General features: G+C 41.3%; 2 protein-coding genes across 4 annotated transcripts in view; one reads left to right on the top strand and one right to left on the bottom strand.

The window, feature by feature from the left end:
* LOC118823831 (CUB and zona pellucida-like domain-containing protein 1) overlaps window positions 1–3572 on the bottom strand; it is a 27555-nt gene extending 23983 nt beyond the window's left edge. Inside the window, exons 1-2 of the mRNA XM_036593670.1 lie at window positions 3521–3572; window positions 2402–2461 (exon numbers count right to left, since the gene is read on the bottom strand). Of these exons, the coding sequence (XP_036449563.1) occupies window positions 2402–2461; window positions 3521–3572 (112 nt within the window). The remainder of the gene's footprint in view (window positions 1–2401; window positions 2462–3520) is intronic.
* Window positions 3573–6367: 2795 nt separating this feature from the next.
* Window positions 6368–13474, top strand: part of itsn2b (intersectin 2b) — a 56149-nt gene continuing 49042 nt past the window's right edge. For 2 of the 3 annotated variants that reach the window (XM_036594078.1, XM_036594076.1), the window contains exon 1: window positions 6368–6569. The gene's annotated coding sequence lies outside the window, so the exon portion shown is untranslated. The remainder of the gene's footprint in view (window positions 6570–13474) is intronic. The other variant, XM_036594077.1, reaches the window with a different exon arrangement.

Below are 13474 nucleotides of genomic sequence, written 5' to 3'. Positions count from 1 at the left end.
CCAACCCCAAAATTTAATTTAGCTTTTATATTATATAAGACATAAAAATACCTTAAAAATAAATTATTGAATTGAACATGGGACACAAGCCTGGGCTTGATCAACCTATGGCTGGCCGCCTCGGATGAGGGTGTATAGCGTTTAAAGGCCGAAACACCCGATGACTCTGAGGTACACTACTGATGATGTGTCCTAAAATTGATTAACCTACTATATCACACCTGTTCATTCTCTGACTTGCTGTTGTGGGGAGGAGAGCGAATAGGTGAAAAACATAGGCCAAGCCAGGCCTTGAGGGTGCCCTGCTCAGTCTAGTGGTGCACTCCTCTCTTCGCCTGTTTGTTCTTTGCCTTGCAGTGCGGTTGGAAAAATTAAATATAACTGCATCTACTAGGAACAATTTTCAAATAAACAAATAAATATAGGGTTTAAAGGCCAAAACACCTGATAACTCTGAGGTACACTACTGATGATGTGTCCTAAAATTGATTAACCTACTGTATCACACCTGTTCGTTCTCTGACTTGCTATTGTGTGGGAAGGAGAATGAATAGGTGAAAAACATAGGCCAAGCCAGGCCTTGAGGGTGCCCTGCTCAGTCTAGTGGTGCACTCCTCTCTTCACCTGTTTGTTCTTTGCCTTGCAGAGCGGTTGGAAAAATTAAATATAACTACATCTACTAGGAACAATTTTCAAATAAACAAATAAATAAAAGGAGATTCACTCCCAGACAGAGGGACTGGAAGGCCCGATGGCATTGCTTAACAAGCGGTGGCCCGTGCATTACCCTTGATCTTCCTATCCAACCACAACTGTCTGATGACCGTTGATGGGGGAAGTCATTGTATGTTCCCCTAACCTAACCCTAACCCTAACCCTAACCCTAACCTAACCCTAACCCTAACCCTAACCCTAACCCTAACCTAACCCTAACCCTAACCCTAACCCTAACCTAACCCTAACCCTAACCCTAACCCTAACCCTAATCCTAGCCCTAAACCTAACCTTAGCCTTAAACCTAACCCTAACCTTAACCCTAATCCTAGCCCTAAACCTAACCTTAGCCCTAAACCTAACCCTAACCTTAACCCTAATCCTAGCCCTAAACCTAACCTTAACCCTAATACCTAACCTTAACCCTAATCTTAGCCCTAACCTAACCTTGAACCCTAAACCTAACCTTAGCCCTAAACCTAACCTTAGCCCTAAACCTAACCTTAACCCTTAAACCTAACCTTAGCCCTAAACCTTACCTTAACCCTAATCCTAACCCTAATACCTAACCTTAACCCTAAACCTAACCTAACCCTAACCCAAGCCTAACCTTAGCCCTAAACCTACCTAACCCTAAACCCTAACCTACCCTAATACCTAACCTTAACTACCTAACCCTAACCCTAACCCTAACCCTAACCTAACCCTAAACCCTAATACCTAACCCTAGCCTTAGCCCTAAACCTAACCTTAACCCTATACTTAGCCCTAAACCTAACCTTATGGCCTTAAGCCTAAGCATAGCATTGGCCCTAACCCTAAGGCCCCAAACAGAACCTAGGGCCTAAACCAAACCTCTGGCCTAACCCTAACCCAAGCCCAACCATAAGTCTACCTTGGGCCTGAACCTGATCTTAAGCCTAAGTACAGCACTAGCCCTAACTCTAAAACCCCCAAAGATAACCTAGGGCCTAAACCAAACCTCTACCCTAACTCTCCCCCCCCACCCAATCTGTGGTTGGGGGCCAAACAACGGGGCCCCCCCACCTTAACCAGGGGTGGACTCCAAACTATAACTTGGGACTACAAGCCCAAATTTGGAGCCCACTATTCGTCCCTTGGGGGAGAATGGTGCGAGTGACTCCCTGTCATAGGGAGCCATTATATCAAATAAGCCAACAAAACCAGGAACCACACCAAAATGAACAAAAGTCTAGATGATGGTAGATTCTCAAGGAATGCTGGGAGTCTTCCCAATATGCAAATGGTCACAAAACCAAATCTTCAAATGCTAATAACTCCAAAACGATGCCATTTACGGACACGGGGTTTTTTGCTAATAAAAGCTGGTACTCTGAAGAACAATTCTACAACATAAAAATACAAGAGTTCACCGCGATGGATTTTACCACAGCCAAGATCCAAATCCCCCAGAAAACCACAACGCTGATAGATGGGGTGAGCGCCTCTGGTAGAAGCTTGACGAATCCCTGCACCTAAACGGTGGAGGGGACAGTCAGCCATGGTGTACAAACCCCAAATAGGGGATCCAAAGCGGTAGAAGCTTGGTATTTTCCGGAAATATTTCAGCGTGGACCAACACCGGCCGGGAATTCGAAGGAAAGCTATCCGCCGCTTGGACCTCCGCCAAGACTGTCTGGGAGGTGACGTATTGCACGGGACCTACCTTCCCGGGTCTTGGAGTCAGCCACCTGGCAACGGGTGGTTGGGGCACGGTTTCCTGGTCCTGGTTTTTACCCGTCGCTTAGGGGAGACTAACTGGGATAGGCCCAAATTCTCAGACCTTGTCTGGCTGACCTGGGCAACCTAGCGGTGTTAACGAAGGGTCAGTTGGGCAAGGGGTAAGTATTCAGCCTCTCTGGGTCCACTAGGACAGCACGCAGGGAAGGTGGTCTGGGGCAAACAGATCTTAAATGAGCGCCCAGTCTTCTATCAGCACACACACCACAGTTAACAATAAAAAATCCAACTTTGTAAAAAGCAAAAAAGGCTAAAAATAGCATTCTTAAAAATACAACAGCATTTATCTATAAAAAAAAAAAAAAAAAAAAAAAAAAAAAACTGCATTAGCTTTTATACAATATAATACTTTAAAAATAAATAACTGATTTGGGCATGGGACACAAGCCTGGGCTTGATCAACCTATGGCTGGCCGCCTCAGATGAGGGTGTATAGTGTTAAGGCGAAAACACCTGATGACTTCTGGGGTACACTACTGATGATGTGTTCCTAAAATTCCTAAAATTCATTAATCTACTCTACGACACCTGTTCGTTTCTGACTTGCGGGTCGTGGGAAAGGAGAATGAATAGGTGAAAAACATAGGCCAAGCCAGGTCTTGAGGGTGCCCTGCTCAGTCTAGTGGCGCATCCCTCTCTTCACCTCTTTGTTCTTTGCCTTGCGATCCAGTTGGAAGAATCAAACATAGGCAGGTGCGTGAGTGTGGGAGGAGTCAGCTCTCAATATTCCGAGAAGCTGATCTCTGAATGAAGGAACGGCCAGTGGGTGTGACACCTTCAGAGAATCATTAGAAACCATTAGAGCAGCTTCAGTAAACCATTAGACAACCAATTTACAACCTTCAGAAAACCATTAGAACACCACCAAAAAAACCATCAGACAACCATTTGAAAACCATTAGACAACTTAGAAATTAGACAACCAATGGACAATCTTCAGGAAACCATTACACAACCTTTAGAACACCTTCAAAAACCATCAGACAACCATTAGAAAACCATTAGACAACCATTTCAGAAAACCATTAGACAACCAATTCACAACCTTCAGAGTTCAATGGAGGTCCAGTCTCTTGCTCTAGGCAGAACCCATCCATGTTGAGAACATTGCTTGAAATCGCAGGGTATAAGTTAGATATACATAGATTTATTTTTAATAAGATATCAATGAAGATATCACAATATTTCAGCCACAGTACAATTCTATTTCAGCTTATAAAACTGTTTTATTATGAAGCTTTTGGTTATTCCTACAGAGTTTGATTAATTTGTTGTGATTGCAAATTATTCCTCCAAAAAGAAAACTGGAAAAAAGTTTAGTTTGTGATTTTTTTTTTAAAGCAAAACAAAATTCTGAAACATTTTCATAATATGCACAGTGCAAGGTCCATAAAGGTGTTGTTTGAGTTTGGTGTGGAGGAAGTCCAGTGGTCTGCACAGAGCCTTGACCTCAACCCTACTGAACACTTTGGGGATGAATTGAAGGTCGACTGTGAGCCAGGCCTTCTCATCCAACATGGACACAAATTCCCACATACATCCGCGATTAAAACCAAAACCTGCCAGTATTTTGCTCATTTGCCGTGATTAATTCAGCAGTTTAAATAAGCAGCAAGGACACAAATCATTGTCTAAGTTTATTTATATTTTAATTTTGAGAGAAAACTAGCATAGACCTGTTATACCACAAACAGCTCTCATAGGCAAAGAGCAAATTTAGTCATTTAAACATTTAGCCAAACCTGAGAAAACAGCTTATAATAATCAAAAGATACAAGATGCAAATGTATGTTATTCTGAAGCAGTTTTACAGTAAAAGCTCAATATCTAAGTTATTTATATCCAAGGCCTATTACTGAGTATTATTAGCAGACTTTTAGCCTGTTAGCTACTTGCAAAATTGTTTATCATAGATCAAACAGGTCAACAAAACCTGGAGTATATTTAGCATAGACTGTATAACATGAAGATAGTTTTCAGCTGTTTACTTCCTTTACACGCATCTTGTAATGGTAAAATGTAGCTATGTTAGTGCAATCCTGCTGCTGTGCTTATTTTCCTCTATTTCAGTAAGGTGCACAAACGCTATTTGAGTGCTAATAGGGTTGAATAGTTAACCATAAGTGAGTGAAGTTTTCTGAGGTGCTTGACATGTTTTCTGCTCAGAGAGAGAGAGAGAGAGAGAGAGAGAGAGAGAGAGAGACCTCCTGTTCTGTAGAGAACAACCATTTTTTAAAACACATTTTGTAACATTAAATTTAAGTTTAAATTTAATCCATGAGTGAAGATTAAATCTGAGTTTTAAGTAACGGTGCAAGAGGATTACTTTTTTTTTTACTAGTTTTACTGTTAAAGTAATCCAGGATAACATTCAAATCATTAAATACTTATTTGAATGTAACCTGGATTATTTTAAAGTTTAGTGCAACATGATTAATAGATTTAATCCCAAAACCTTTATTTAATCCTAATTTTAAACTTAATTACTGTTGGTGCAACCCACCTATAAAGTTACTATTTTAAAGTTTTTTGCTATAAGTAGTGGAAGGGTATGTGAAGTTTTCGTTTCACTATGAACACACAGGTTATTAGAAAATACCCAAATAATAGTGCAGTGGTGCTCCTCTGACAGCAGGCGGCAGCAACACCCAGCTTTAAGGCTGCTGCCTGTCGGGCAGGCGTATTTTCCCCACCCGTATTACGACAAATCCCGCTTCCTCCGTCAGGATTGGCCAGTTGCAGATGCTCGCATGGGCGATCCGTGAACTGCTGAGCGCAGAGCACATAGAGATCCATACCGAGATGCTGCGTTGCCTGTTGTTTTCTAGCTTAGGCGATACGTCTGCGCGTCCGCCATGTTGGAGAGGTCAAGATCCGCTTGTGAACAGATTCACTTGTATTGAGAGGCGATGAGTCTCAGGATTAAATCAGCCACAACTTCCTTATTACTCAACCGATTTTCACCAAATCTGTTTCGTTATAATCCTCTGACACAGATTAATCCAGGCTGCACGGATCTGCTCTCGGTAGCTTCTATTACTTTAATAACTGATCGCGATAATTAGCCGTCCGGACCACCAGAAAAGTGTTCAGTCTGTACCTGACGTTAAAAACCGAGTTTAGCGCGAGAAACACAATCAGACACATCAGCAAATCCATCAATGTGTGAATCACTTCTAATATTAATACACATAAAAAATAAAACAAACACCCAAAACACAGTAAGAAGGACGGAGCTGAAGTCGGCTTCCTATTCGCCAGCTTCTTCGACTTTTCCCATTCCACCTCAAATGGTGCAGCAGCCACTTTCTGTTGCCTCAAGCTGCACCATTTAAGGTGGAACAGGAAAATTCGAACAACATGCTGGCTGATGCACCATTTAAGGTGGAACAGGAAACTTTGAACAAGATGCTGGCTGATGCATCATTTAAGGTGGAAATTTGAACAAGAAGCTGACAAATAAGAAGCTGACTTCAGCTTTGTGTAAGGTCATTGTAAATAAATAACTACTACATAAAGTTAAGATCCCCCAAATAGACTATTAAATGAAACAAGCTTAAAATAAAACCAGAGGAAAAAACAATCACATCAACAGGTTCTCTTTGCCTCATGAACCTCACGGCCATATCTACATAAACACCACACAGACAATACGCAGCACACAAACATGAGCGTGGATCACTGCGGTACTGAATGCAGTCCAGCGACGAGGTTGACCGCGCTAAAATGGCGGCGCCGTTGACGTGGCTGACTGGATCCAACGCGGCATCTCGATGTATATATCTATGGCAGAGCGTGGCTCTGACTGCGCGTGCGTGTGAGGGTGAACCTGCTGCCCAATCACAGAGCAATCGACACACGGGGGCGGGGTTTGTCGGAATAGGGGTGGAGACAAACGCGAAGGCCCGTGAACGGCAGGCCGAGCAGGCAGCCATGTTGTTTGTCTGACAGCAACAGGTAGTTGGAGTTAAAGGGGGGTGGAGAGCCTGAATTCTCCGCTGTAACCGAAAGACCAGCCGCCTCGCCGCAGGTATAGGAGCGGACTCGGATAGAGGATAGTTACGCCTGAACGATAATGACCGTGACTGTGTGATGTAAGTAGCAGCTGTTTAACACTGGTCAGTGTTAAACTGTAGCTGCGAGTTTCTTCAGTTGTGGTTGTTCACTGTTATTTTTGAAATATGAAAAACAGTTCCTGCTCTAGATTCTCTACATATCGTAGGGTTAGATAACACTGACCACAACTTGAATTCATTTTAACTGTAGACCAGTGACGAAGCTGAAGTTGGCTGCTTATCCGGCAGCTTCTTAGGAGAATGTTCCGGTCCACCTTAAATGGTGCAGCAGGTACAATGTGGTGGCTTTACTCGCTGCAATCTAACTGCTGCAACATTTAAGGTGGAACGGAAATTCCGACAAGAAGCCAGTGTGGGGCAAAATGTCCAGTCGAGCTGTTTAAGTTAAGTGAAGTCACTGACAGGGTTTTATGCTTCTGTCGAAGTTTGGCCAGAAGTAGTTCAGAGATTTTAGAAATCTTCCCAGATGCTTTAAGCGAACCTGCTGGGCGAGTGGTAAACTGGTCTTTCTGGCCTGTGACTCTGCAGTAGACGGTCCTGTCCCGTCACTGAAATTGTTACCAGCATTTTCAGGAAACACCGTGTGTAATAAATACATCACATGGTTATTCAGCGGTGACCCAGTGTTGTTTAACGTGGTAGTGGGATTTTTCTTCTGTACTGGATTTGCTTTCGCCCTCATGTCATTAAACTAGTCCAAGCTCAGTCAGAGGCACAGAGATGTCTGTGCTTGATTTTGCTGTATTAACCACAGGATGCTGTTGGGTTTTCGGCCTTGTTCCTGTGTGTTTACATATTACACACTGCAGCTGATACGAACACCATCGCTGGGACTTCTTAATAATAATAGTAATAAAGTAGTAAATTACTTGAAAATTGAAATTGGAAATTAATTGGAAATCACTTCACACATTGTTTAATCAGTTTTAGGGTATGATATACAGGCCTTAAAGTTCTATTAGCCTCCGGTCTACGTTTTAGATGCCTCACCGTAAAGACGGAGGCAAAGGTGGCCAGTATTATTCAAAAGAATACATATGTTGATCTGTGTATATTATAAACTGTAAAAGATGACATACACATAGCAGCGCCTGAATACTGGTTACCTTTGTGCTCTTTTTCTATGTGTAGTACCAAGTCATACAGGTTTTTCTATTGGATTTTTCTAGCTAAGATGACTATCAGGCCTATGACACCGTTTCGTTAGCCGAAATTGAAAAGGGGGGATTTTATTTCTCGTCTCATTAACTTTTGCATAATAATGCTTTGCTTCACATTTTGTAAGCTACTCGTTTCACTCTTTACCACGGGGTGCTTTTGTTTTTTTTGTACTTGGCCCTACAGCGGTGGAAAAGAGTGCCATGGCTAAATTACAGTAAACACACTGTGTCAGAAATTTGCATAAGTAAAAGTTGAAGTCGTTTATTAAAACACCACTTGAGTAAAAGTCTAAAACTTAAGCCAAATTGAAAAATTCACATCTGTTGTAAACATGGTCTCTCACCTTCTACAGTGGTACCACAGTACTACCTAGACTAAGGTGTTCTGGCTTGAAGACTAGACTAAGCCCCCTTCTGATGATGTATGTTGAAAGTAGGGGGAACGTTTTAAATCAGTAAGTGCTTTCAGGTGGATTCTTAAGGGTGAACAATTAAATATCACAGACGTCATCTAGAATTTCATGACTGTGATGGACCTGCACACAGCAAGTCGTCCTGTAGGAATCCTCTTTCATTCCAACAACAGTGACCACTTCTTTTATGTAGGGATGATGAGGGTCAGTGTGGCCAGTGGTTCTCTCTGTAGTTGGCAGGCTTGTAGATGTTGTTGCACTAAATGAGCAGAGCCTGTCAGATGGATTATATTTGAGCATGAGCAGAAATTCTTTGGTGTGTTCTGCAAGCTCCGTGCACTCTTTCCCTCTTTGCACTTAAACCTTCATGTGTTTTACAGACGCCCCCCAAAGCTGCACCACCAGCAGCTGCTGAGCGAAGTGTATCAGCCTGTTTTAATGAAAATCCTTAGTTAGTTCAAACAGTGCAGCTACTGTAGATCTTGAAAGTGTATGAAAATGGGTTGGATTTTTGAGGTTGTGCTGTTTGAAATGCATTTTCTAGCTGGCTAATGCAGACAGAGCCAGACAGCTAGTGTTAGTGATATGAGTGATAACTTTATAGCTCCTGTCAACATGGTTTCACAAATGTTTTAGATTTTCTTTTAATAGTACAGATTTGCAGCGGAATTAGAGTTTACTAGTCTTATCTTCAAGGAAAAATATAGAAATCAATACAGTTTTACAGTAGATACATTTTCCAGAAAATGAGGAGCTCCTGTCTGCTCACAGCTGTGTGGGCGTGTGATGTCTCCCTGGCAAAGTAAACAACCTGTGGTAGTTCAGTCCTGCACTGAAAATAGACTGAGGTCATAAACCGAGGTCACGCAGACTCCTATTATGAGTCGGCATGGTCATTTTTGCAGACGCTGTGGAGAAAGAAACGTCTTTTGTGCCTCATTGTGTTGCTTGTGAAGTAAAACTGCATGGAAAATACTGTGAGTCTTGATGTTGGGGTGGCAGCTAACATAATAATAATAAGCAAAGGTATTGTGTTATTGCTGTAGAGTGGACAGCCGCTTGTATTAGGATCATTGCTTGACCAGGATGATCAGGGTCAGTGTGGGTTAGGGTTTTCTCTGTAGCTGGCAGTCTAGTAGATGCTGTTGCACTAAAGGTGCAGAGCCTATCCAATGGATTGTACTTAAGCATAAATGAGCAGAAATGTTGGTGTCCGGTTCACTGAGCAGATCTTGTGTGTTTATGCCAGGGCCACACTATAGAATAATAGGCTCCTCTTGACAATTTCAAAAGGTCTCAGTTAAACAGTGATCTTCCCAGATTTTCCAGTGCTGTGGGGTATCTGTAATCCAATCTTTATGCCTCCAAACTAATCCCAGTCCAGGAGGGGCCGTTCGATTACGAATCGTAAATCTTAAACCTGTTCAGTATTTACGACTCCATATCCGGTAGTGTGGGGTGGACATGTGAAATGCGATGTTGACGTCATGCCTGAACGACAATCAGCCAATGAGAGCTAAGCTTAATGCTTTTTCTGCAGAGGAGGCGCTCACCACCAGCATAGCAATAGCCTTGCTGCCATCCGCCATGTTTGTTTAGATTGAAAACCATGTTATTTTGTGAGAAATTCCCTGATGTGGCAGTTTGTGAGAAACTCCTGTGAGGTTTTGGGAATCAAACGTTTATCGGGACTCTTGTTCCTGTGAATCTTGTTCACACACATCTGAATGTGCGTGGCATTTCATTCAGGGCAGTTTTATATAATGTGGGAACTTTGAACAACGATCAAAGACAAAAAATCGATAAAAATGGTCATTATGTGGAGTCTCATGTTTTCAACATCGATTAGGCTTTTTAAAGTCCTGTAGTGTGAGCCCGGCATTAGTGAGGCCGGCTGACTTAATTAGGCAAGTGGGTCTCATTGAGAATGTATAAGAGGGAATGTACAGTGGCCCCAAAATGTATTTGGACATCTGTGCCGTATAAGTATAAAGTTCATTTTATTAGGAAACAAAATGTCACACCAAGTAACAAGCACTATACTTTTCTTTTTGGCAAAGTACTCTTTTAAAAGCTTACTGGTGTTTTTCACATTGTCATTTCTTTACTTACTTCTGCAAGTTTGCATGCAGAATGCCTTTGTACATTTCTGAGATCTCTTCAGTGAAAACCAGCTCACTGACACCAGTGTAAGAAAAACAGCCTTTCATGTGTCCACCTCTGTGTTTTACACTACTCTTAGTGCAGTCTGGTTAGAATTGTGAACATTTTAAGAAGAAAACTAAAGACATTGGAGTTCACTATTGGTTAAGTGGTTAATATGTCCAAGTACTACTGGGGGCCACAGTAAAATTTTGCATACAGCTGTGCATGAAAGTTACAGTGGCTGCTCTGTCAAAACCGGCAGATGCCTACCTGATGTGCAGCTAAACTACTGCTAAACCACATGTACTATCTAATTACATTAGAATCAGTCCAAATAATGCCAAATGCTGCATTACAGTAACATACAGTGTTAATTTCTGGGAAATTAAGACTTTCGGGCGTCAGTGGAACACAGCATAGCACCTTTACAGGACAGTGAGTACTGTGTGTTCATTTGAGCTTGAACTGTGTCTGTGGTCAGTTGAAACTCCTAAGTATCGACAGCTAATCAGACTCTTTGGCCTCTTTAGGTGTGTACTTTAATATCTGCATGAAGTTCATTTAAATTTCGTGGCCATATTATAAATGTAATAATCTGCTTGTGGCTGTGCGTTGCAGTGATTTTACCACAGCTACTGAATACAGTCTTTTCCACAAATGAGATCTCCTGATTCAGAATGTCTTCCCAATGTCCGATTAGAATGTAGATTTTAAATCTGGCAAAGAACCCAGAGGACAACGAAACAAAGAATATGTTTCTATGAGATGTAAATGAGATCTACTCTCTGGTAAATACATACAAATTTATCAAGAAGGAGGAGAAGAAGAGCCAACACGGCAGTTTGGCAACACTTTGGTTTCCAACCAAACAAACTTGAAGAACCACTATGGATGGTTCGTATGGTTTGTTTGGGTGACACAGTCTGATTATCACAAACTTTGTCACAGGTCAAGTTTACTGCATAATTAAATCCTTAAGATGTAAACAAATGTACAGACAGTTTTAATATAAAATGTTACATTGCAAAAAAATTTATCGAGCCTGAGTGGTTCACAGCTGTGGTGATGGGGCATCTGAAGCATTTGATGCCTCTAAAAGTTACAGTACAGGAACCTGTTACATTCAGTGGTTACCAGTGTGTTTAATGCCGCCTCACACCAAACGACTTTTCAAGCGATTTCAGTCGCAAATTTCCAATGTCGGAATAAAATCATGAGTCTTGTTAGAGTCGCGTTGCGCTCGCGTCATCTCGATCATTTAGTGTGAGGGGGTCAGGGAGGGGGTCTGAGTGTAACAGTGATGTAAGGAAACATGCAGACGACATGATGAACGGCTTTACTGAAGAATCATCAGTTGGGTTTTTTTCTTTTCTTCCTTCTTCTTTTTTTTTTTCTTTCTGTTACTGTTTTTATTTTGTTCGCTTGCTTTATATGGTTTAGTTCATAACACTCAATCAACAAAGCTGCGTGTTGTGTTGATGTGTAAATCTTTGTCAAATTAAAAAAGTATCTGCACATTTTACAGGTTAATTAAAAAATTCTGGGTGATGATCTGCCAGAATATACAGTTCTACAGTGAACTGGGCTGAGCCTTGGATATTTACATACCCTGCCCATCTGTATCACTACAGAGTGGAAGGAAAAGCGTTTATCTGCTTATAAATTTCCACCAGGTGCATGATGGGAAATAATCTAAAAAATCTAGTTGCAGTCTTGCAAATAGTGACACTGCAAGATTCTTAGTCTTTGCAAAATCACAGTCTGTGACTAAAAACTGTGACATTGTCTTTAGAAGTGAGAGGGTGTCAGACTTAGTCTTTCAGAAGTCTTTTAGTGTCTCGTTAGCATAACTCGTTTTATAATAATTTGTAAATAGTTTAAAATGTGTTTTTAAAAGTGCGTTCGTGGTGGAGACGAACATGCCAGGTGTTGTAAAATAGTCTCCAAAGATTTACCATTATTGTACAATTATCAACTTTATTTTGGAGAGTAGATGAAACGGCTATATTTTCTGTGTAAACATTGTGACGCCTTGTTCATAAGTTCATACATATCTTTAAAATCACCATTACACATCAGACTACTTTGAATGACTTTATTTTCATCTTCACCATTGAATTATGCAGAAAATTTGAAAAATTATTGGAATTACCCTGTTAACTGTAAGACAAAGGTGAACAAATTCTCTCTTAGATGGTCAGTCTTACAGTTTGTTGATTTCCTTGACATGATTCACATATATTGGAGCAAAGAAATCACCTGGGCTCAACGTTGGTCTTCCTGGTTCAAACCTGGGTGCTGCAGTTAAATAGATAGCAGTATAACTTCTGCTCTGATGCCATTATAACCTGTCTTTAGTGATGAGAGTTGCGGTCTCAGACTAACTTTATGTAACTCTGGGTTAGTTGGTCGTCAGTTTATAGTCTTGTTAGTCTCAGAACAAACTGAAAAAACACTGAAAATGGGGCAAATGAAAAGACTTTTTGGAAGCATTTAAAACCTGTACTAGCAGTTGTACTTTGTTATTTTCAAGTAAACACTGTCTGTAATATGGCTGTAGTGTCAGTGTCAAGCATTGTTCTGTGATCAGTGTGTCTCACCCTCAGCTCCCTCTGCCCACACGGCCACAAGGTCTGGGTGGGAGTCCAGCTACATTGTTCAGAAGTCTTTCTACTTCCTGTTTCATTTCGCCTTCCTCCCTCTTCATTCCTCTGTTGTTGCTCAGCCACATGAAGGGCGGAGCAGGAGGGTAGGATGTGTTTGACGATGACATCACAGTCTAAATTTACTGTTCTTAGTTTCAGTGTTAGTTCAGTGTTCAGTGTCCAAGCATTAAATCAGCATTAGAGTGTTTGAGATCTATCAAACTGTTTATTCTGTTTTATCTAAGACTAAAAACACACACAGTGCTTTAATGTTTGCAATGTATGAAGACATCAACTGATCAAAACAACACCAGTGAAGCGAATTATTTTTCTAGGTTTCACTTTCTTTAAGTTTAGGCTTTTATAGTTAATCTAGGTCACGCACTGTAGACCATCCGGCTCAAGATTTAAGAGCCAATGCAAACAACATGCAAAAACAGAAGGCAGCGCCGCTGGTTTCAGACTTCTCTCTTTTGTTTTGCAGTGAGAAATTCTGTGACAGTACCTCATTGGCCAGATGGCTGTGCTCTCTTGATCTTTTTGAGATGTGCAGCAAATGT

The sequence above is a fragment of the Colossoma macropomum genome, unplaced genomic scaffold (assembly GCF_904425465.1).
Source record: "Colossoma macropomum unplaced genomic scaffold, Colossoma_macropomum, whole genome shotgun sequence".
In the NCBI taxonomy this organism is placed as follows: Eukaryota; Metazoa; Chordata; class Actinopteri; order Characiformes; family Serrasalmidae; genus Colossoma; species Colossoma macropomum.
This window is presented reverse-complemented; position numbering and strand designations above follow the sequence as displayed.